Source organism: Anopheles gambiae, chromosome 3, assembly GCF_943734735.2.
Source record: "Anopheles gambiae chromosome 3, idAnoGambNW_F1_1, whole genome shotgun sequence".
NCBI lineage: Eukaryota > Metazoa > Arthropoda > Insecta > Diptera > Culicidae > Anopheles > Anopheles gambiae.
In genome coordinates this window covers 93,939,432-93,960,757 of record NC_064602.1, presented here as the reverse complement: position 1 = coordinate 93,960,757, position 21,326 = coordinate 93,939,432, and the positions used below count along the sequence as shown (strand labels likewise).

The 21,326-nt window shown below is 45.9% G+C and overlaps 1 protein-coding gene across 10 annotated transcripts in view; it reads right to left on the bottom strand.

The window, feature by feature from the left end:
- Positions 1-21,326, bottom strand: part of LOC1280643 (G protein-coupled receptor kinase 1) — a 98,603-nt gene that overhangs the window by 38,080 nt on the left and 39,197 nt on the right. For all 10 annotated transcript variants that reach the window (XM_061660748.1, XM_061660742.1, XM_061660745.1 and 7 more), the window contains exons 3-4: positions 5,590-5,666; positions 4,826-4,899 (exon numbers count right to left, since the gene is read on the bottom strand). In XM_061660748.1, coding sequence (XP_061516732.1) covers positions 4,826-4,899; positions 5,590-5,666 — 151 coding nt within the window. The remainder of the gene's footprint in view (positions 1-4,825; positions 4,900-5,589; positions 5,667-21,326) is intronic.

The following is a 21,326-nucleotide window of genomic DNA, read 5'->3' as shown; positions in this document are numbered from 1 at the left end:
GACCTAGGCGGATACTGGGCGAGTTCCGATGGTGGCACCGGATGGAAGCGATGATTTCTACTCCCCACAACTCCCATCATACCTGAGGCCACCACCACCAACGGAAGTTTGGGACGTGAACAGGGGTAGGAAGAAACACCAAACGTCACACCTGGGTGCCAGGTTTGGCTGAATCTCACGACGTTTGGAGCCATTTTTTTGCCCATTTGCCCACCATACAAAGGATTGCATTCCATTCCCGGTGGAAGAAGTTCTTGTTCCGTACGGTAAGGCTCTCCGATGTTGGTGTGATCGGCCGCCATTCGTTCTCACCGCAGGAAGTGGCATCTTTTAACCGGCTTTTTTGTTGTTGCGTCCTTTTCGGTTCCCCCTTTTGGCAACGTCTCGTATTGGGGCCAAAGTCTCGCCAAACAACATTGAACAGTGAAGATGGGTTCGGGCTGTGGGTGCTGTGAAAAGAACGGATTCCAATTTTGGCAGATTGAATTTCCTCATCCCGCACCGGCAGACCAGACCGGTGGTTGTGTGAATGTACTTTTGAGATTTTATTTTTATTTTTGGCTTCGGAACTATACAATTCCCCTTTTCACTAGTGTTTCACGTCCAAACACGCTGCAAACGGCGATTGTGCTGGAAAGACGCCAGGAGGTGGATTGATGCCTTCAAATGAGCAGCTTGCGAGCATTGGAGCTGTTTGGTTAAAGGTATTTTGTGAACATTTTAAACATGAAACCATGCTGTTGATCTCAAAACAACCGTAATCATTGGTGACAACTGTGGAGGTGTTTCTCAAGTTTCTCCATTGTGTGGGATATGGTACACTCCGTGTTACTGAAACTATTCCAATGATCTGTTCTTGACGTGTAACCGAACATTTCTAATGCTGTTGAGGTAACAAATTTAAAGTATTATCTTCCCCCTGAATAATATAAACGGTAACAATGATTAGTAAAACACTTTCAAATGTTTGTAAATTTGCATAAAAATGCACACTACTAACCGCACTCGCATTACGATGGCATCGTGAGGGTTTAAAGTTTAAGTGAACCTCATGAATAGTGACGGCCGTACACATTTAAATCTCCGTCTGCAACGCAAACAAATTGCCAGAGTCAGCAAGCATGATAATAAACAGCAATATCATTACTTGTACAGCGCGCGCAGCACAACACAACATTCCACTTGCAATTTAAGTCTGATTCGTTGAAGGCGTTTTGTGCTGTTGAAAGTCATCCAATTGATGAGAGCCAATTTGTCCATACGCGTGGGGTTGTGGATGAACTTGAGCGCTAAACTTAGTTTGTAGGGAGAGGGAGAGAGAGAGAAAAAACGACTAAAAAGTCGTTGACATTTCGTTCGGGGTGACTTCTTCATTCGAAACGACTGTTATCTTACTAGAACGCATCACCATCATCATCATCGGTGTGCTCAAAATGATTGTGCATTGTGGCTATTTGTCATCATCAACATTACTAGCACACCACCACGTTGTGGGACGCAAATTCAACAAACACAACGGCCCGGTCACAAGCCGCGTGCACACGTGCAGCACCAATAAACTGCAGCTGTTGTTCGGGCACATGGAGAGGCTAAAAATAATCATCAGACAACCGCCGGCCACCCTCGGGGTATCCCCACACTGTTCCACGTACACTGTTCCAACCAACCCTTGGTAGGTGTGTTTGTGTCAAGGAGAAGTTTGTTTTGATGCCCATGCCAACTAGATCGCGCGCAGATCGCATCGGGCCCTTACACGCTGCACGGCGTTCCTTTAGCGACATGTTCATCATCAAGGGCAAGGCCGAAGTAACGGGTGTGTCGTCCCTTGCACACGTCTTGTCGCGTTTGTTGACTTTCTCCATCCCGCCCTGTCAGTCGGAAACCTCCGATTGCGCTAACCGCAAGCATTTATCACACGACTGCTTTTGGTGGTCCAATTTTTCAGCAGCTGTCACTTTCAACCTGACAGCATGTAAATGCGATTAGGCGGTGGGGTAATTTATCACCGACGTGTGTTGTGGGGAGTGGTTTTTATTTTCGTTGATTTGTTGACATTTTGTTTGTCGTGAAAGGCAGCAATAATTGTCGTTCTAGCGGACAAACTCGAAAATCAAGAAAACTTGTACCCTTTTAAGGAACAACCCTTGCACCTGCGATGATATTTGGGACATCGAGAATAATCATTCAGTGGCAGGTTTACCATTCCGTAAGTAACTTTTGCAAACCACCTCTTTCTATTCTTCGAATCGTCCTCACTCTCCAATAACTTGTAAGTGGCGCGCACACTGATTTCGCATCGATCGATTTGCCGAGGACTGTCGCCGACGGCCATAACTCATCCGTGGCAGTCGCCATTTATCAAAAACTTGCCCCGGCGGTGCACCGGCAGCTAAGCCGACATCATGGTTGGCTCGCAGGGCGAGTGAAGCAGGCAAACAATTCGCCTCGAAATGAGATGCAAGAAAAGGTTATATACCGGTAAGAGGGCGCCAAGTGATGGCCAGAGTGAGGAGGGCAAAGCAGCTGGGAAAGGCAACAAACAGCCGGGAGGGTTAAAAGAAAGTCAAGCTTCGCGGGTTCGGGCGTGACGGCGTGGTGACCGTGCGCCGAGGGTCGTCATCGATGGAAGGAAGGAGCAGAGAGCTCGATCAAAAGTGGAAAAGATATTGCTAGTAAAGCAGTGGGCACCGGAGTGGGTTGGCTCCCTGTCAACAGCAGGGGCGGCGGCTTGCCAGTGCTGCCAAACTCGTCAAGATCACCTAACCTCAAACAAGCCACCGTCATCAACTAATTTGCATTTAAATGAGAAATTTTACATCTTCAAACATGTTTCAGTTTTTTGTTCCTCGCTCTTATTGTTGTTGCCTTTGTTGCTGCTTCGTACCTGTTTATCGACTTCGGCTCATGGATCGGCTGCTTTCCGTGCATCCTGCTTTCAAGAAAATGTCAACTTTTTATAAAGGACTTGCGAGTGGGATGGAGATTGGTAGATGAAATAGGGGGGTTTTTATGGAAGAAAAGCTCTTGGGAAAGATTTGTCAACATACCGACGGTAATCGCTGCTAACCGGTGTGTCGTATGCATCGCCCATACGATATTGCCCATTAACGTAGATATTCTTCAATCACCTTGCTAAGTGAGAGGCATGCAAGTGATGCGGTGCTTATTATCTTAATTTATTCTCTTCACGTTCCTGCTCTCATTGCTGTCTTGTCATGATTGCAATAAACGAGGAAAAACCATCGCAATATGTTTATGTTATGTTTTGAAATTCAGGTTCTTCTACCATAACTGGAGGGAGAAACATACAACTGTCCTTTAATTTTTCACAAAATCAAAATTTTTCTCAAAATTGCCAACGGCAATGACACAATAAGAGAAAATAAAATCCACATTTTCTAACTAAATTTCCTCGCAAAATCACACCAATAAGCAAGATGGTAGCAAATCACGTAAATTAGAAAATTCCTTCCACAAATTCGCTGGAAAAGAAAGCGGATTTATCGGAGGCAACAACCGGCCAACAACAACCAACAAAAAAAAATCGCCAACCGACGGTTTATCAATCTTGCCGTGAGGAAACTGCAAACAAATTGGGCACCATTGCAAGCGCCCTGAGAGCCAATCTCAACGCTTCCGAGTAATCCATTCACCTTCGGGAGCATCACGGTCCGTTTCCTGGGCTACGGCCCGGTTCTGGTCTGGAACGCTCCCCCCCGAAATTCGCCACAAGGCACGGAAGCGCAAAAAAGAAAGATTAAGCGCACACTCATCGCCGGACATCGGGAGAGGAAGGGAACACAGTAAACCCCAATGTACCCGATGCTCTTCGCAACATCATCTCGTCTCTCGGGTCACACTGGCAAGGCAACCTTTCCCTCTCTGTCGGTTTGTTGTCCCTAAGCGCGCCGGGTTTCTTTTTCGCCTTTAGCGACTTTTCCGTAATTTATGAGTTCTGCATGGGTGAATAATCGGAAGCACACGCCGAGCAACGCCGAGGCGCGCGTAGGTTCTAATGATCGTGTGCCGGTTTGCGTGCCCGCCCACGGTTCCGTTTCCGGCTCGCTGGAGGATCCGTGCCACCTAAATCGCCGCCTTTAATTAGCAGCTCACCCGAGCAGACCTCAAGGATGGACGACTACATCTTTCCTCCCCCTCCCGCCCAACCGAAAATTTGGGATCAGCTTTTTCGTCGAGAGATTTAGGAGAGCTTGCCGGCCTTGGTTCGAGCGGTGAAGATGGTAAGGATACGGTCGGAGGCTTAATGTACTAGAAGAACCGCGGGGGACCATGCAATCTCGCACAATTCATTTAATTTCATGCCTTTTTGTATGAACAGTCCCGCCGTTCGGTTTTGCTTGTATCTTGTGAAAGATATCGCGCCCCTGCCGCCTGCTCCAATCTCATTTTTGGTGGAGCTTTTTCTTGTTGCTGCTGGCAACGCCATCATTTGCATATGGCGGTTGTGCGTGAACGACTCTCGCATCGTTATAATGAAACGCAAGTAATTAGCGTGTTGTTTAAATAAATTGTAGTAATATTCGCAGGCCCCTGGCCCTACCCCGCACCGTTTTGGGGGGTACAAATGGGTTCCGGAAATGATTCGGCATGCAATAAAATACCGTAATCATGCGCCTTTCGGCTGCTGAACGAGCTCAAACTTTCACTACCAGCGAAGGCAGTGGTTAAAAAGGGGTCAGCTTGGCAATAATCGTTTCCCATTTTAATTAAGAAAAATAACAAATTTTACGATTTTTTACTCATAAGTAAGATGCGGTCCATGTTGAATGAAAAAAATGAAAGGTAAAAGATAACAAAAACTCACCTCTTCGTAGAACTTCAAATGTGGCACCGGTTCCTCTGAGACGTTGTCGCAGAAGTCTCTGAATAGTAAATAGCCTGAAATGAAGACGATGTAATGATGAGACATTCGTCGGTTTTAATAGAAACAGAAATTCTCAAGGAAATCTGTTTTCTAAACTTATTTCTACATCACGCCAATTCTGATTGCTCCAGAAGTGTTATAAATCGGCTCAACTCATTCCAAAGTCGGTCCTTCCAGAGTTCAGCTAACAAAAACCCAAACTGCAACCCTTCATCAGTCCTGTTTTGCTTTCACACGCACTTACCGCACATCACATCGTCTTGAGCAATCCAATAGAACTTGAACTAATTTCTCGCTTTGCCAACATGCCACACCACTTCAGAGCAGCATTGAACTCGCACTGCTTCTCGACGTAAATGTGCATTAAGTTCAAATCCGATTATGACGTCCAAGTGCTCTTGAAGTCCCAGCCCCTTCCCCGAGCAAGTGACGTTGAATAATGATCAACCAAGTAGGGGTTTCCCAGGAAAAAAAAGTAAAACCTACAAACCTTTTTGCGTGTTGGAGTGTAGAGGACCCAGTAAAAAAAAGTACGAGTTGCGCTTGGACGCTTTCGCTGCAAAGGAAAAGGATTCTTACCCTTCGTACCATACCTGTAGCCGTTATTGGGTCTTATGGCTTATTTTTAGCGATCTCCTTAATTTTCCTACCCCCAATGAAGCCGTAACATTAACCAACACAAAGCACCGATGACCTGTACTCACCTAACACTTGGTTGAAAATTTTATCAAAGTTGACCTCATTTTCCTTCTCCAGGTATTTGTGCATCACGCTGCGAACACTGCGGAAGAGAGAACAGATTGTTGTGGGGCGAATTAATCATGTGTGCTGAATTTCGGGCGAAGCGGTACACATTGCACGTAGGCGAGCTCTCGGTCCGTTTTTCACTGATCGAAAATATCCAATTTCCCCACCAACTCTCTCACACACACACTGGCTAATAAAACCATCGACAACCCAGCCAGATGACAACGAAAGCAGGAGGAAAAACGCAGGGTATGAGAGAGAGAAAATGAGAACGATAATGGTGATAAGATGAGTCGGTTTTTGGGTCGATGTAGCAGCTGGACCTCGGAAAATCTCGACCCAAGCGAACGGGAAGCAAATGAGACAAGAGAGAGAGAGAAACTGTTTGCTGTCCTGAAAAGTGGGTGTTACATATTTATGGAATATCTTACGAACCCGTTCTCCTGTGAAACGGTGGCGAGTCGCCGCTCGGTACAAAGTTGTAGCCGTCCGGGGGGGATGGTTTTTGAATTGCAAATTTTCAAACCCATTCCAAGGTAGGTGTGTGAGTGTGTGTGTGTGTGGGAACAGCCAGTGTGGGTAATATGCCACGGTGTCCCTGGCACTCTTCACCTTTTCCGCGAATGCCGGGGACCCCTGCTTTTTGCACCCATTAGGACGATGGCGACAGCGATGAAGACCATTCATAATTAATTAAACTCAAACGGCCACCCAGACACGCAGTCATTGGACGCTGGACGGGCGTTTGTAGGCGGAAAGTTTGCCAGGCTCTTTGCCACTCGACAGGAGAGGAGGAAGGACGTTTTTCTGCAGCAACTTCTTGCCAAACGAACGAACCAATTCGCCCACCTCCCCCCAAAAAAGTGAGAAGAGTTTGCTGGGCACAGAGTTTCAGCAAAGGACATCATCATCATCATCATCATCATCTGAATCTGAAGAGTGCTTCAAGAACTGCGGTGAAACATTCCCCCCACCGTTTGCCGGATGATCTTGTCCACTCGTCCCATCCCCCTTTTTACGGCGCGAAACGTGATCACACTGTCGCATCTCTTAATTGCTTCCTCCGGGAGTGCCGGGAGACCTGGCAGCCCTGAAGGTACTCTCTCTCTCTCGACCCTTTCCAAACAATGGGCGGCAGTGGCTGCAGTAGCACGGTGGCTCGGTACTACCAGTTTGGATTTGAAAGTGTCCAAAAAGTCGAAAGGTTGGAATCGTCCGGAAAGGATCTGTCGTGCTTGAAACAGGGCATCCCTAACCTGCTCGGGATAATTAATTACTCAATCTAGTTTCGGGGTTTAGGGCGAAGCTCAACCCACGCAAGGTGTTGTGTACGCACAGCACAGCACAGCACTGCCCGATTAGTTATTCCGGATGTAGCAACAAAATATTTTGTGCGTGTGTATCTCCAGGCACGTAACTCCAACGCGGTGCTGCTGATGGGGAAACCATTTAAACATTTTCCACGTCCACGGGAACGATGACTCCCTTTTATTGCATACAGAATGAGAACGACACGAACGTTGTTACCACCGGGCGCAAGCAGCCAGAATCGGTGGCACTGGGCTTTTAGTTAATTATAAATTCCATTAATAACTCATGCTTGAACTGACCCGTACCCGAGTTTCTGGGTACGAACCGTTGACGAAACACAATCGGTGATTAATTTTTCAAACCGATCATTTTTCCACGACAACCCTTTCTCCACTGCGAGTCCGTGAAATCGTTTGGTTGAGGGATGCGATCGGCGCCAGAGACTAATTTTTATCCGACCAAGCTACATCACCGATATCTTGCCGGTTCAATTGTCTGGCGGTAACCAGGGATCAAACACTTCAACGGATCCCAGACCGTCGGGCGGTCGGGACCTGAAGCTTTGGGGTTGGCCTTGATTAATCGCTAAACAGTGCCACACTAATCGCGGTCTATTGTGCCATAAATTACTGTTTGGCGTGGGGTGAAACTAGTAAGCGTCTAATTATCTTGTTCTCAGAATTGAATGGTAATCCTTACGGGCTGAGAGCTTGAAGAGCGCTTGCTAGTTTGACTGCAAAAGCCGTTCGGGTTTATGCTGGACAGTTTGAAAAAATGTCTAATTGATTGGTTGTTGAAGTCCCTCCGAAGCTGGCGTTTCCAGTCTTTCCAGTATCCCTCATTATTAATATTATTAATATTGATGGACAATATATTCACAAAACGAATTAAGCTTCATAATTAAGATTTCGTTATTATATTCCGATCTATCATGTCCATCCTCTGCTGAAGATATCCTACAGGATCTCCAACAAAAAGTGTGTACGAAAGCAATAAATAACCTCATTCTGATTCATCTAATTTTATGGGAAAATTGGTCTAACAACCGGAACACGGGGACAGTTCATCTCCGTGAGGGCAGAACATTTATCAATTCACATGACACTGCGTACAGAGTCAAGGAAAACTCCGGAAAGATACCAACACGCAATAAAAAGCACACTGGAACACAGTGGCAGCCTCCCCGATCTCGGCAAGTAATAATCAGGAAATGAAGTCAGCCAACCAAGAAATTACAGCTGCCCCTGGACAGCAGGAGTCGGAACCCCTCGAGCGGGAGGCATCGAGATACGTCTCTCTTCAATGTCCGGAAGCAAAACCAACTGACCTATATTTCATTGTTACGGTTGATGCAAACGAAGAAAAAAGTCATTGCCATAGATGCGACGTGTCCACAAACAAAAAAAAAACTCCCAATCGATTCGAACTTTTATGCCACACAGTACCAAGAATGGGACAGGTCCCCTCCGTAACGAGTTGCATAAAGATCGTTCACACGTCTCGTTGGTAAATTTATTACCGCTGATGGATCGCCAAAATGAAAAAGAAAGAACGAGAAAAAGAATGCCTCGCTCATAATGAATCGAAATGGTGAGTGAGTATGATTAATTTCTGTTCGCGGCCTAAGCGTTTGGAATGTGTCGGAAAGTGTTAACGGCTAGCACAACGTGTGCCGGGGTCTACAGGGCCAAAGGAATGTTGTTTGTTAAAAAGACACTGCTGCACGTCTGTCTGGATGAGATTGATTCAATTTGACGTCTCGTGATGTTTAATTTCCATCAAACATATATACACACAGCTTGACTAATGTGACCATCAAAGTTCGGTTAAGGTCAAAGAAGGGATGCATGACATTTTGCAAACTCATCGCAAACAACAACAGCGTGTGTGGGATTGGGTGTGGAGCGAGTTTTAAACCCTCTTGCGAACAGCTCAACCACAAAGACACAAACTCTCAATTCTGCCCCTAGGGTGTAACAGACACTTGATCTGCGTGCACACAAAAGGCAGGGCAAAAATAACCCACTAAAGAAACTGGTTATTCGAAGCGATTCACATTCGCGTTTCTTCTACTGTCTTTTTATTCCCGCTGCCCGGCGACCATGAATCATCGCAGCGAAACTCACGCAGTCAGCCAACGCAACTAGCAGAAGTGTTTTGTCAAAAGCCTCCAACATAAGCAAACTCGGCGCAGAAACTTTCACCGTGGATGTCGTTCCGCGCGTGTGTGTGTGTGGGTTAAGGTCGAGGCATGTTAACCTCATTAATCGCGGACGGTGCTGGCTGTTTGGTGTGCAAATTCGTTTCGCTGTTGGACATAGAGTTGATGTTTGTATTGAAAAACACGTGTACAGTACCGAATTTAAAGTGAAACGTAACATCTCCGAAGCCAAGATCCATCCGAATCGTGTGCTGACGACCGCTCACGACCAGTCTCCGTTCACTGGAGCTCATTCATGGGTTCCCGGAACAGGCAGTTGCCCCACCGGAGGCAACTTGGAAAGTCAACAAACCGAACCCTACGCAAAATTTGTGTCAAATTAAATGCGACGACCAGCAATTGGCAGCTACACACAGCCCGGCAGCGTAATAGTTTGCGATCCGCCGACTGTGTGGGTTGCACATCCGACTCACCGCGCGCTTCGATGAAATGGAGTTTTTTTTATGTTCTCCTTCTACGCGGAGGTTTGCTCGATCGCAAGAAAGAAAGTGGTTAGCGCCGTAAACGAAACCCACGCATCGATCGGGCGGAGAAAGCGAGTCTGACTGCAACGCATCGTGGGTTTGGAGCGAATTTCTGACTAATTTTCGTTTCTAACACATCCCCTCCTAATCAAAGGTTTTTTCAGGTTTGGGTGTGCCCTGTGTAGAGAATGGTTCGCTTATTGATGAAGACATTTTTCAAAAGCCTACACATAGAACGTATTTCCTGGAGATTGTAATTGATTATTGGGAAACTGGTTATCACCACAAAGCCATTCAAACGTGTCGAGAGAGTGTACTTCCAATTACCAAGTGTTGGAAAACATTGGAAGTCAAACCTGTCCTCTAAAACATTTGCTATAAAGTCGTATTTCAATCAATAGTCTTCCTTCTGGAGAACATGAAGCTGCCAAAATAATGACTAGTCAGTTCGTGCTGAATGCCACCAGCAACGCGAAGTAGTTCCTGTTGGTTCCGTGGTTAGATTTGCTTCCGGCGCCCATTTCCGCACTAATTTCCTCCCCAGAGTGTAGTGCCAACCCCCGTCCGTTGATGAGCACAATTGTGTTTCCGATGTTGTGGTTTGCGCGAAAATTGAATCATACTGGAAATGTAATGGAATTAACCTAAACTCCCCTCCGAACGTGCGGTGGGTAGGTGTCACGTTTGCAATGACGTTAATCAAAATTTAATCCTCAGATATAGGGGCAATGATGTGGAATATTGTTAATCTTCAACATTTCCGTGCCGAAAATCAATACCCGCAGCATAATTAATGATTCTGAGGTGAAGTTACGAGTTGAGGACGCAAGCATCCATTTACTATTATTCCATTTGTGTGGGTTTTCAAGATAACGAGAGAGAGAGGATCATTGATGACTTGACAGAAAAATCACAATTTGCCTTCAACTTCATGGGCAGTTCAAGCATAGACGTACTCAGAACTAGTTAGACAGATACCTAAACGCCTCAGATGTTACAATAATATAGCTGAAACGGTTTCCCGGACAGGCAGACGCACCGTGGAAGTTATCCCGATTGAGTTTCAACGTAAGCTTTTATCGATTAAAAACAGGTCCCAACTGTTCCAATAATCCAATAATTGACTTTCTACCAAGCACAAAAAGAATGAGACCGTTCGACTTGACAATGAGATCAAACAAAGGCTGAATGTTTCCAAACAATTCATGATTCGTCGATGCATCATCTAGACGCGAAAACTGGAGTCGAAGTACGCCACCAGTCCACATTGGGCAAACGCCTGTATAAAAATCGAAAAACCAACTTCATCGCAGGTTAACACTATAATCATTTTCTTAAAATAGATACTTAAACTTAGTTGAAACCAAAATATTTCACGTTTTTATCTTAAACTTACTGAGATATAGGCCATCAAAGTGTAAACTTTGTGTTTTTTGTCCCAAATTTGAGCTATTTTTCGACCGAACATAAACCATCATATTTTAGTATATGATGGTTAGATTTTGATAATTAATGTGTCATTGGAAAGGTTTTTTGTCATACTTTGATGTAATGTCTGAAAATTTTGCAAAAACTTGTTGTTAAAGTTCATTAATGATTGAAAACCAAACATCACTGCTGAATTTTTGGATATTTTCATTTTGGAGAGTGAATTTTTTTATGATTCGACTCGATTTCACTCGTGTGTCGTATATCATAGGAAAGATCAACATTTTTCCTACGTTTTGACGTTGAAATTAGCTGCGACCATCTGCGACCCCGAAAATTATTAAACTTTTTCTTGAAAATAGCGCGAGCGATTTTGACGTGTTGTTGTATGAGCCATTAACCACTAGTATCCAACTACCTGTCATAAACGGGCATTTGAAACAAACAGGTAACAAACAAAGCTGAAGAGAGGAAAAACAGTTTAAAAAAGGTCGTAAGATAGGAATCAGCTCTTTTCCAAACAAACCATTAAAAAACACAACTTTTTTAGTGCGTAATACTTTAAAAATTCATGTTCAGTCAGAAACTTATTGCACCTTCGTTTTAATTCCTAACACTTACTGTTGATGCTGTTAACTGATACGCAAGAATGCAATGTTGTGAGCGATAATTATTAAGTTTTATTCGCTGTCTTGACGATTTTAGTGTAGGACTACCCTGTATAGTAAGAACAATTGTATTAAATGAAGAAAAACTGCAATAGCACGAGGAATTGATTTTCATCCCGGCGTTTGTATGGCCGTTGCCCACTGTGCAGTCTAACGATGACGTCCCGCAGGGATAATATAATTTTTCCTCACTTGACAAGCCAAAGCACTCGAGAACTCGTTCGAACGGCGACGCTGAGCAAACAATCTGTCAAGGGTGTAACGAGCGAATCAATGATGCTGTTGGAGCAGTGCATGGGAAAGCTAGGGTCACCGGCCCACACACCTACACACACACACATGTGCTTCTTGTATACTGTTTGCCACCAGCCTTGTGCTGTCCGCTGTCAAATCCCTCGCCCACGACAAGGGAAACCCAGGATTATACCGAAGTAGGGCGCAGTCCTTCAAAAAGCTGCTGATGTGTGTGAGTGCTCGAATTTGAATAAGCTTGCGTGTCTGTCTGCTTCTGCTTCTGCCATGCACTCTAACGAACCGTAAACAATTCAAATTTTGCTCGTCTTCCCTGTCAGCTCTTAGTTTTTCGAGAGGACTAGACGCGTAAGAACGAGTGGGCGTAAAAGTAGGAAAAACACGCTTTGTGTCACATGGATTGGGTATTAGAACATTTTTAAAGCATCTTTTTATCGTAAAAATAATTGACCACAATCAAATCAAAAGTTATGTTTTTATCAAACTGTCTACATTGTATGTGAAGCTCGACTATGAGAAATTTCCTTCCTACATCGATAAAGCGGGAAAAAACACAACCATTTGTTCATCTGTCTGCGTAATGAGCTGCCCGAGTGCTTGAAGTGATCTTGTGCCAAGATGAACCATCGCCACACCACGAGACAACCTTGTCAAAAAGGACACAGACACACACTCACCAACGCAATCACACAGATAACAAATCTCCCCGCTGACACCGATTCTTCCTGGCGCACATCTCGCCGCACGGCGAGGACTTCTGGGACTTCACGGTTACTTCCCAGCTCTAATGGGGTCGAAGCCCGTTAGTTGCTTTTTTTTCTCTCTATCTCTGGGCAAATGGGCATCCCTCTTGTCAGTCTTGCGTTCCGAACGAATGTTCCAGAGCTTGGATGCTCCGGAGAGGATGTGAAATCTCACACAAAAACCCACAGACAGGTACGCGCACACCAAACACGGAAAGGGACGAATGAAAAAGGTTTGCTCGAGTGTGTTGCGCCGTTGCCTAAGGACAGTGTTCTCAGGAAAGCCCACATGTTATTACGAATAATGGTCCTGGCGGGCGGCTGGCAGGCAAGTCGTTTGCAAGATTGTGCACCGCTGGTCAAGAGAAAGAGATCGAGCGATGTGCCACTGGAGACTCGTTGTCTTCATTACAACGACGCACGAGAAGCAAATCTACACCCAACACCGGCTAAGGGGCAAAACTGGAAGAAAAATCTGTCTGGAAGTTGTATTTTGTAGTTCGCTACCACCCCCTTAAATATGATACCCATGGCGGTTCGTATGGCTTCAGTTTTGCCCAATTAGTTTGTGTTACGATGGAGACACATAAAAAGGAAGAAAATGAGGGGGTATGATAATGAGTGCGCGTAAAATTTTACACACCAATCGGTAAATTGAATTTTTAAAACCCATTTTTGCTCTGAAATTCACCAAACGGCCATAATCTTTTTTCATGAGCGGTTTCTCCGAACGACTTTCTCTCACACACACAGTGACACACAGTGACAATATGTGTGTGTGACACGACACTAGGTAGGATGTAACAAAACTGATGTTATACTGCCTGCCAACCCTGCCCACAGTCCACATTGCCCGTGGGGTGTTGTAAAGAATTACCGAACAGCCCGAATGAGAGGAACAGAGAGGGGGGGGGGGGGGGGCGGAGGAGGGCAATGAAAATGACATGTAACCGAGGTAGGAGCGCACCTGTTTCGACAACACGGTCCACTAAACCATGGACTATCGTTAGCACAAGGGCAACTGCAATCGCCACCATTAAAAAACCCAACCTTACACCATTAAAAGCAAAGCAGGACCTTTTGACCGTGTGCAGCAGCAGCAACAGCAACACGGACGATAATCCGTTGTACAAACGTCGCAAATTATCATTACTGTGGGTTTGTGAGGGCGCAGAAGCACAGCAGCATTACACCATCAGCCGAAGGACGGCAGCATTACACCATCACTGATGGTGGGAGCCCTGGAAAGCTTAAGAATAGCATCCGTACACACAAACACACCCACACAGCCACCGGTAGTGAGTTTGTCCTACAGTTGGCAAAGAAAAATGGCCACCCACCAGGTAAAAACCATAAAACTGTTGTTGTGCGCCATCCGACCACGACATCCAACCGGAGACAGACCGGCACGCCCCGAAGGCGGCTGACAAGGTCCAACGAGAGAGAGAGGGTGGTGGTGCATGATGTTTTATGTTGTTGCAAATCCAACCGTACCAGATGGGTGCCGACTGTCGGGAGGAGGGGGGGGAGATGAAACCGGAAGTTGAACCATAAACCGCGGATCCGGAAACCGACCGCCAGAATTGAGCGAAACGGACGGCGAACTGAGACGGGTAAGCGAATGAATTGAAATGTTTACATCCCGATGCCAAATGGCTTCCGGCGCGGTGCATTGCTGTCGGTGTGCGTGTGTGTGTGTGTGTGTGTGTGTGTGTGTGTGAGTTGGATGGTTTCGAACACAGTCCCACGATGGGGGAGAATAGGAGCCATCATTTTCATTCTTGCTTCTTTGGCAGTGGCGTCGTCGGGTGGTCCGGCGGAAGCACTCTGACCGACAAACACAACGAAACGACTAAGTAGATTCCTTTCTTCACTTATTACCGGTTCGTTAGTGCAGCAGTAGCAAACAAAAAGGAAGGAACATTTCGTAACTGCATCCATTTTCGTTTTCGGTTCGGTTTTTGTACATTTGCTGTAGAAGGATGCAGGGGGGTTTTCCCCGTCTGTGGTTGTGTTACACCAACTCCCGGTCGATAGAATGTGCGCCCGGTCGGTGTAAGCGCACTGTAATTTAGTGATCCGTTTCTTCGCTACAAACTTGTCTACCTAGCAATCAAATACTAAAGATAATGCTATTATCTTGGCAGTAGCTATTGAGAGGATGTCGTTTGTTGGACGTTTGCTTGCCCTTAAGGAATATTTATAGCCGCACACAGCGCAATTTGTGAGCAGTTTATGTAATTTTAAATTCATTTTTATTGGATTTAATTCGATTGTAACGACTAAATGCCATATGGAAGACAATTAAGTAGTAATACTTTTGTATTCTTCGTTGTTATTTAGTTTGTGTGAAACTAAAATTTCCTTCCCTACTCAATTGTTGCATCAGAATTTTTGATGTTTGTGTGCATTATGAACGCCACGAGAAACAAAAAAACGTAACACAAGAATTCATTTCAATCGTACCAGTACGTCGTACCGCCCCCTCGTGATGATTGCGTTTCATGCCTTTCATTAGCCCGAAAATGATCCAGTTTGCCATGCACCGCACCACCGCGCACAAAGCTTTCCATCTACTACTACTACTTAACGTCATAAAAAATTAACTCCCGACCGAACTCACTTTTCGCGAGAGTGCATTTTCCAGCGCAGCGCAAACTGCACTTTGCTATATAACTTTCAACCAGACTGCAGCACCGTTCCCCCAAAGCGTCTCGGACGTACCCGTGCGCAAACCGAGGCACACCAACCGAGAGAACCTACGATAATCATTCACTGTGTCCATGCAACAGTGCCGAACTAAGAAAAAAAGGGGAGATGGGGGGGATGAAGCGCACCCATCATCCATCACTAATGGCCACTATCTATCTCCCTTTGGCACGGCGCTGCTTGTGAGGCGAACCGGATACTGCCATCCACTGTGTGCGCTATTTCCCAATTTCCACCCAAACCGAAAATCTTACCATCCCGGCTCGGGATTTCTCGGTGGTTTAGGCTCTCACTGGCATCATATTTTATTCTATCCGCACGAAGCAGCAGCAGTTTCCTCCGTTTCAAGCAAAAAAAAAAAGCTAAAGCCCTACTGTACATGGGTAAGCAAAAAAGTGGTTTTAAAATTTTCAAACAGCACACCAAACTGTGCGGAAGTACCACCACCACGGAGAGGAGGATTCGAAACGGATTGTGCACCACTAACGAGCCGTACGCTAAGTGATAGTGTGCAAGGTGTGGTGGTGGGGCTGTCGGGAGGCCCGAAGGTACTTTTCAAGCATCCTTTCCCACTGGCGTTCTGTGTATCCTGCCCAGCCGGACCCAGTTGGGTGGAGGTGGTGGTGGTTGTAACGATTTCATGAGTTTTCCTCGAATCGATTCCGGGCTCGGCTGGGCCTGCCCGGTCAGCCCGATGGAAAAGTGGGTCGAGAAAGCTTTTTGAGGCGATTTCTCCCATTGCTCGTTGCGGTAGCGGGAGTCGTTGGGGTGTACATTATTCCGTGCGGCTTCCCTGGGTCCCACTCCCCGAAATGGGAGCCATTTTCAGCGGAATGGGCTCCGACGCGAAGAAAAATAATGGTTCTCCCGAGCCCCTACGCTAAGGGTAAGGGTTTTCGTGACATGCCTTGAAAGGAATCCTGGGCAGACTCAACGTCTGCTACTTCGCACTGGCACTGGTGTGTGTGTGTGTTTGTGTGTGCCAGTGATCTCCCAGTAGGGCAGAACACCTGATAAATGGAGCTTTTCGTTTTACTTTTCGAAATTGACGATAGTGTATCTCTTTCCTGTCGTTTTTTTATGTGTTCGTGTGTGCCGGATTCGCCCTGTCACAAAGCGTAAAACGGGAAAAGCGGAAAGAAAGCCTGCAGAGACACTGACAAAAAAAAGACCCCACGAGCAGAATAATTCAAAAGAAATACCGACAGCGACCGGCGGAAAGGTTCGGCGATGGTGGTAAAGACGATCGTCGCCCCACCATCGCCGGTTATGTCACTGGTGGAAAGAATACGCTCGGGAAGTTGGTTTTCCCATTTTTTTGTGCATTTTTTTTTCTCGCTCAGACACCAGCCGGAAAATGGACAAAACTATAGAAATGTACTTCCGGTATTATAACGATGGATCCGGGGGGTTTTGCTTCTGCTTTTTCAGCTCCCTTTTTGGTGCGACTCTGACCACATACAGTGCACGGGACTTTGCACCGATCGTTAGTGGTGGATGGAAAGTGGTAATGGTAATGGTGACATGGTGAAGAGAAAGAGAGGGAACATTTCAAACTGGGAGAACATGGCACAGAACCGGAAGGTATAGGAAACAGTTTCTTTTTTCTTGCCGGATGAAACGTTCATAAAGAAGAGGTTGGGTTGGCTTGAAGAAAAAATATTGAAATGGATAAAGGAAAAAAAAGTTAAGGCAGTTTCAGTAGACTAATTTTCCATTATCGGTTTGAAGGATTTGGGTTTTGTTCACATAGAAACGAAATTCAGCACGAAAACTATTCATTGATTGGATTTGGAGCAACGTAAATGCACATAACTGTAGTGATTCGTTGAATGAGATGAACTGAACCCTTGGAATGTTAACAAGAATCGCTGCCACGGTAAATTGAATTATTCGTCAGTTGAATTATTCTTTGGTGGGTTAAACATCAAGAAATGACTTAATTTATCGCACCGTCTAACAACACCACATGATAATGATCTTTGCTCATTGATTAGTGGCTTATCTCTTAACTGAATCACAAAAACACAGTATACAAGGATCATTTGATAATCTAATTACAAACACAAAATGGAATACTCGTGACGGAGATTTGGCTTAAAATCATAAGTAAACATTTACAACATCAAATTCTAGGATGGATTTTTTTCTTCACACTCCTTACGTATCTATCATGTAGGAAGATAATCTTCAATATGACTGGGAGTGATTTACATTCCTCAAAGTGGTCTATCTATACACAAGGCGAAAGCACTACTCGACGAAGCACTATTTGCGCGACCTCCTTTCCCTAGTAAGTTCCCAATGGCATATCAAATTTGTCACAGCTTAAGCACGCATACTAAACATGCTAAGATGTAAAATGTGCGCTGCCTATTGCTGCACTACATTTTTTTTCCCCTTTTTGCACGCCTTCACACACCAAAGCTCTGCCCGCCACGCGACGACGCTAGCAGCTACGATTGCGAAGCACCGTTGTGGAATCCTGTCACGAAAACTTCTAATGAGCTGCCCGTGTGAAAGTGTCTTCTGACATGATAGCCCGGTTCCGTCGTGTGCCATCCCCCTCCTCCCCACCCCCCACCCCCCCCCCCCCATCCTAGCAGAAGACGGAGCGCAAATGGAATGCCTTTTGCATATCAATACCATGCCAATCTACGGTGATGCCACTTGCATATCAGCAAGCGGAGGGAGAGAGCGCTTTCGATAACGAGCAGGGGAGGTTCGCGTTTGCAACTCCTCCTCCTGCCAGTAAGAAGTGCTTACCATATGGTTGCAGAAATGGGGAAAAACATTTCTTCTTCAATCGTCCGCCCAAGAGAGTGACAAGAGTGGCAGGCAGCAAGCCACTCGATGCGGTAAATTATTCCACACAGAACGTGATGTGCTGCTAGCACAGAAGCACCAGCTCGCAGGAACACTGTTCGTTCCCTAAGCTTCCTCGTTCGGAATAGGTACGCTCTGCTGGGAAAGGAATGCTGCGGAGCTTTACAATTGATCGTGCCCGACTGTCAACTGTTGGGGCTGTCAAAAACTTTACCCTGACAGTTTGATGCGATTGCTAGCGGATCGTTTGCGGGGCGATTAATACGAGGAAAAGCTGCGCAACTGCAGTTTGAAACTTTGGATGGTGTTTTAGTAAGGTGAAAAAAGCGAGGGGGAAAAATAATCATCGATTCGCTTTTTTTTTCGCTGACTTCCTGTGCTAGAGCTACCCTCATCAAACGATTGATGTGTGTCAACACTGGACGAAAACCCCGAGAGCACGACCTTGGAGGGTTGGAAAAAAGTTTTTCTATTTCACCTCATTTCCGATTTCCCCTCAAACCAATCGGAAAGTCGTTCCCAGTCGAGCGTTGCATACTTTGGGGCTAAAGTTTTGCCTCCCCTCCCCCCCCCCCCTTTTTTTTAACTGCCACACATAATTCGGCATTCCAGCGGGTCCGGTGGCGTTCAATCGCGTGCTTTAACTTTCACAGCCCGACCGACCGCGTCGTGTTTATGCTGAGGCCATTCTGATGCCCGACAATTTTTCAGTCTCGCTAACTTTGACACTTTAGCGGCGTACGGTCTAGTGCTCCTGCCCCATTCCATCGCCGATACTGCTCCGACCTTCCACAGTCGATTTGACGCTCTTATCTCTTTTTATTCTAGCTCTTCCGCATCCCCCAAACCATCAGCGGCAACTAGGATTGTGTCGGTTGTGTACCTTCTTTTCCCAATTTTTCATATTCGCTGTTCGAATTCACATTCCGGTCACGTTCCTTCCGGATCGCTCTTGTGTGCTGAGATGCTGCGGATGTTTGTTTTTTTCTTTTACTGTCAAACCGTACCCGTTCTTAGGTTTAATTCTTTTTCCGACTCGAGAGCGTGCCTGTTAAGAACCGCGGCAGAAGTTAGTTCCCCGCAGCGAGAGAAAGAAAAGAGAATGGAGCGTAGCAAACGAACACGCCGGCCCCATCGGTCCTGAGCAAGCATTCGTTTGTCAGATTTGCAGAGTGATTGGCCCTTTGTTTATCACGTAGAGAAGAATGAACGCTGCTGCTGCTGCTGAGTTGGCTCATCCTTGAAGCGTGGTATTATCAAGTATTCAAGAGTGTTTGACAAAAATAACGATTTATAAAAAAAAAATGGAGAAAGTTCTATGGAGAAAAAATCAATTGTAATTAATTGCAAAAATGCCGGCACGCTGAATAACATTCAATTAAAGATTCGCCCTCCCAAACAACTTTACCAGCAAGAACCGATAGGCCGAGCGATTGTGGAACAAACCAACAAAACGCTTTACAAGAGCGATTTGCTTCTTTTTTGTGTGTGTGTATACGGTCCCGGGCAATTTAGTCACACGCACCCGGTCACGAACGACCAGAATTCAATATGATCGTCACGTGCCACCGTCTATTTGGCAGGTGTATCGAAAACCATTACCGCACCCCACATACGGGGAAGCTGATAAAAAAGGAAACGGCAACGCGGCATCGTGTCTTTGGCGTGATACCTTTTTCTTCCGATCGAAACATCGCTGCTCGCTGCTGCTATCGTGAAACCGCGCAGCTGCTGGCAGGTCGGTTGAAACGCGCTCCGAACGGAAACACGTTTCATGGTCACATCCATACGAACGTCTCCGTTGTCTCCCTCCTTCCTCTTCGCCCAATCGACCACCTGCTGCCTTTGGTTCTCTCCGACCGGAGAAACTGGCGAACCGTTTGTAATCCGATACCGAAACACGTCAAAATTAAGGTGGATAATTTGCTGCGAAATTGTCAACATATGAGCAAAATCTTGCCGGCAAGATAAGAGGGCAAAGCAATGGGGAAGGTGAACAAGGGTGCGGAAGACAAAAAACTCTGATCTGATCAAACAGAAGGTTCCTTTCCACACACACACCGCCGACCGGCTCTCCCTTCCCTGTGGTACCTTGTTATGTGAAATCGAAACTCAACGCACGGGGGAAAGAAACAAACATATGGGCTTCCGGCGGCGCGAGACCTGCCCGAGGCCCCGGCTTTCTTTCTGCTGGTTAGTGTCTCGGGCGCCGTTTGCCATGAAACCGAGTGCGGCATCGAACGGCGCTCACTGTCAGATCATTTTGACGTCGTATCGGATTAGAGGATTTGTGTGGACGAAATCTGGCACAAGCTTTTTCCTTCACCGTGTGGGCCCGTAATACTTTACGACCAGCAGCGAAAGGTAGAGTAGAACAACAAAACGCTCCCACATACGACTCCGGACGACGTCTAACCGGCGTCGTTCATCCAAATCAATTCGATGATGGTGTTTGATTTTGTAGCATATAAGAGAGCAGCCAGGCGTTGACAGGGAAACCCAATTCCCTTTCGAAAAAGGGACTAGCGTCAACGACGGCAATCTGATGGCGAGTGGTGATTTTGATGAAGATGAGATGAATTTGTGGCCAGCCTTCGCATCCACGGTGCAAATCGGCACCGTAATGCGAGTCTACTGCTCACAATCAGCATAATACATCGTCACACCTGAGTATTCAGCTGATTGGTATCGGTCGTTCAAGCGCTTACCTAAAATGAGAAGACAAGAAGAGAAAACAAAACATTTGTTAGATGATACAGACTGGAATGATTGAAATGGAGTAGTAAATGGATCTTCAAGATTGTGACGAAAGCTTTGATTTGTTGAGCCATTTTTTGGAGGTTATTCACTCCCACTGTTGCTTTGGGGCAAGAGCTCAGATTTCCGTTTGGAGGATTGTTTTTTTGTTAAAAATTTCCATATAAGACCTCCTCTTTCTACTAACACGTGTTCCTTAGAAACAAGTGCTAGAGTCTAACGTCTCGAATAGCGAAAACCACAGCTTTTAAAAAGCTTTTAGTACGCAGAAGCAGAAGAAAAATGAGCAACAAACTTTTGCAGCAGCAAACGATA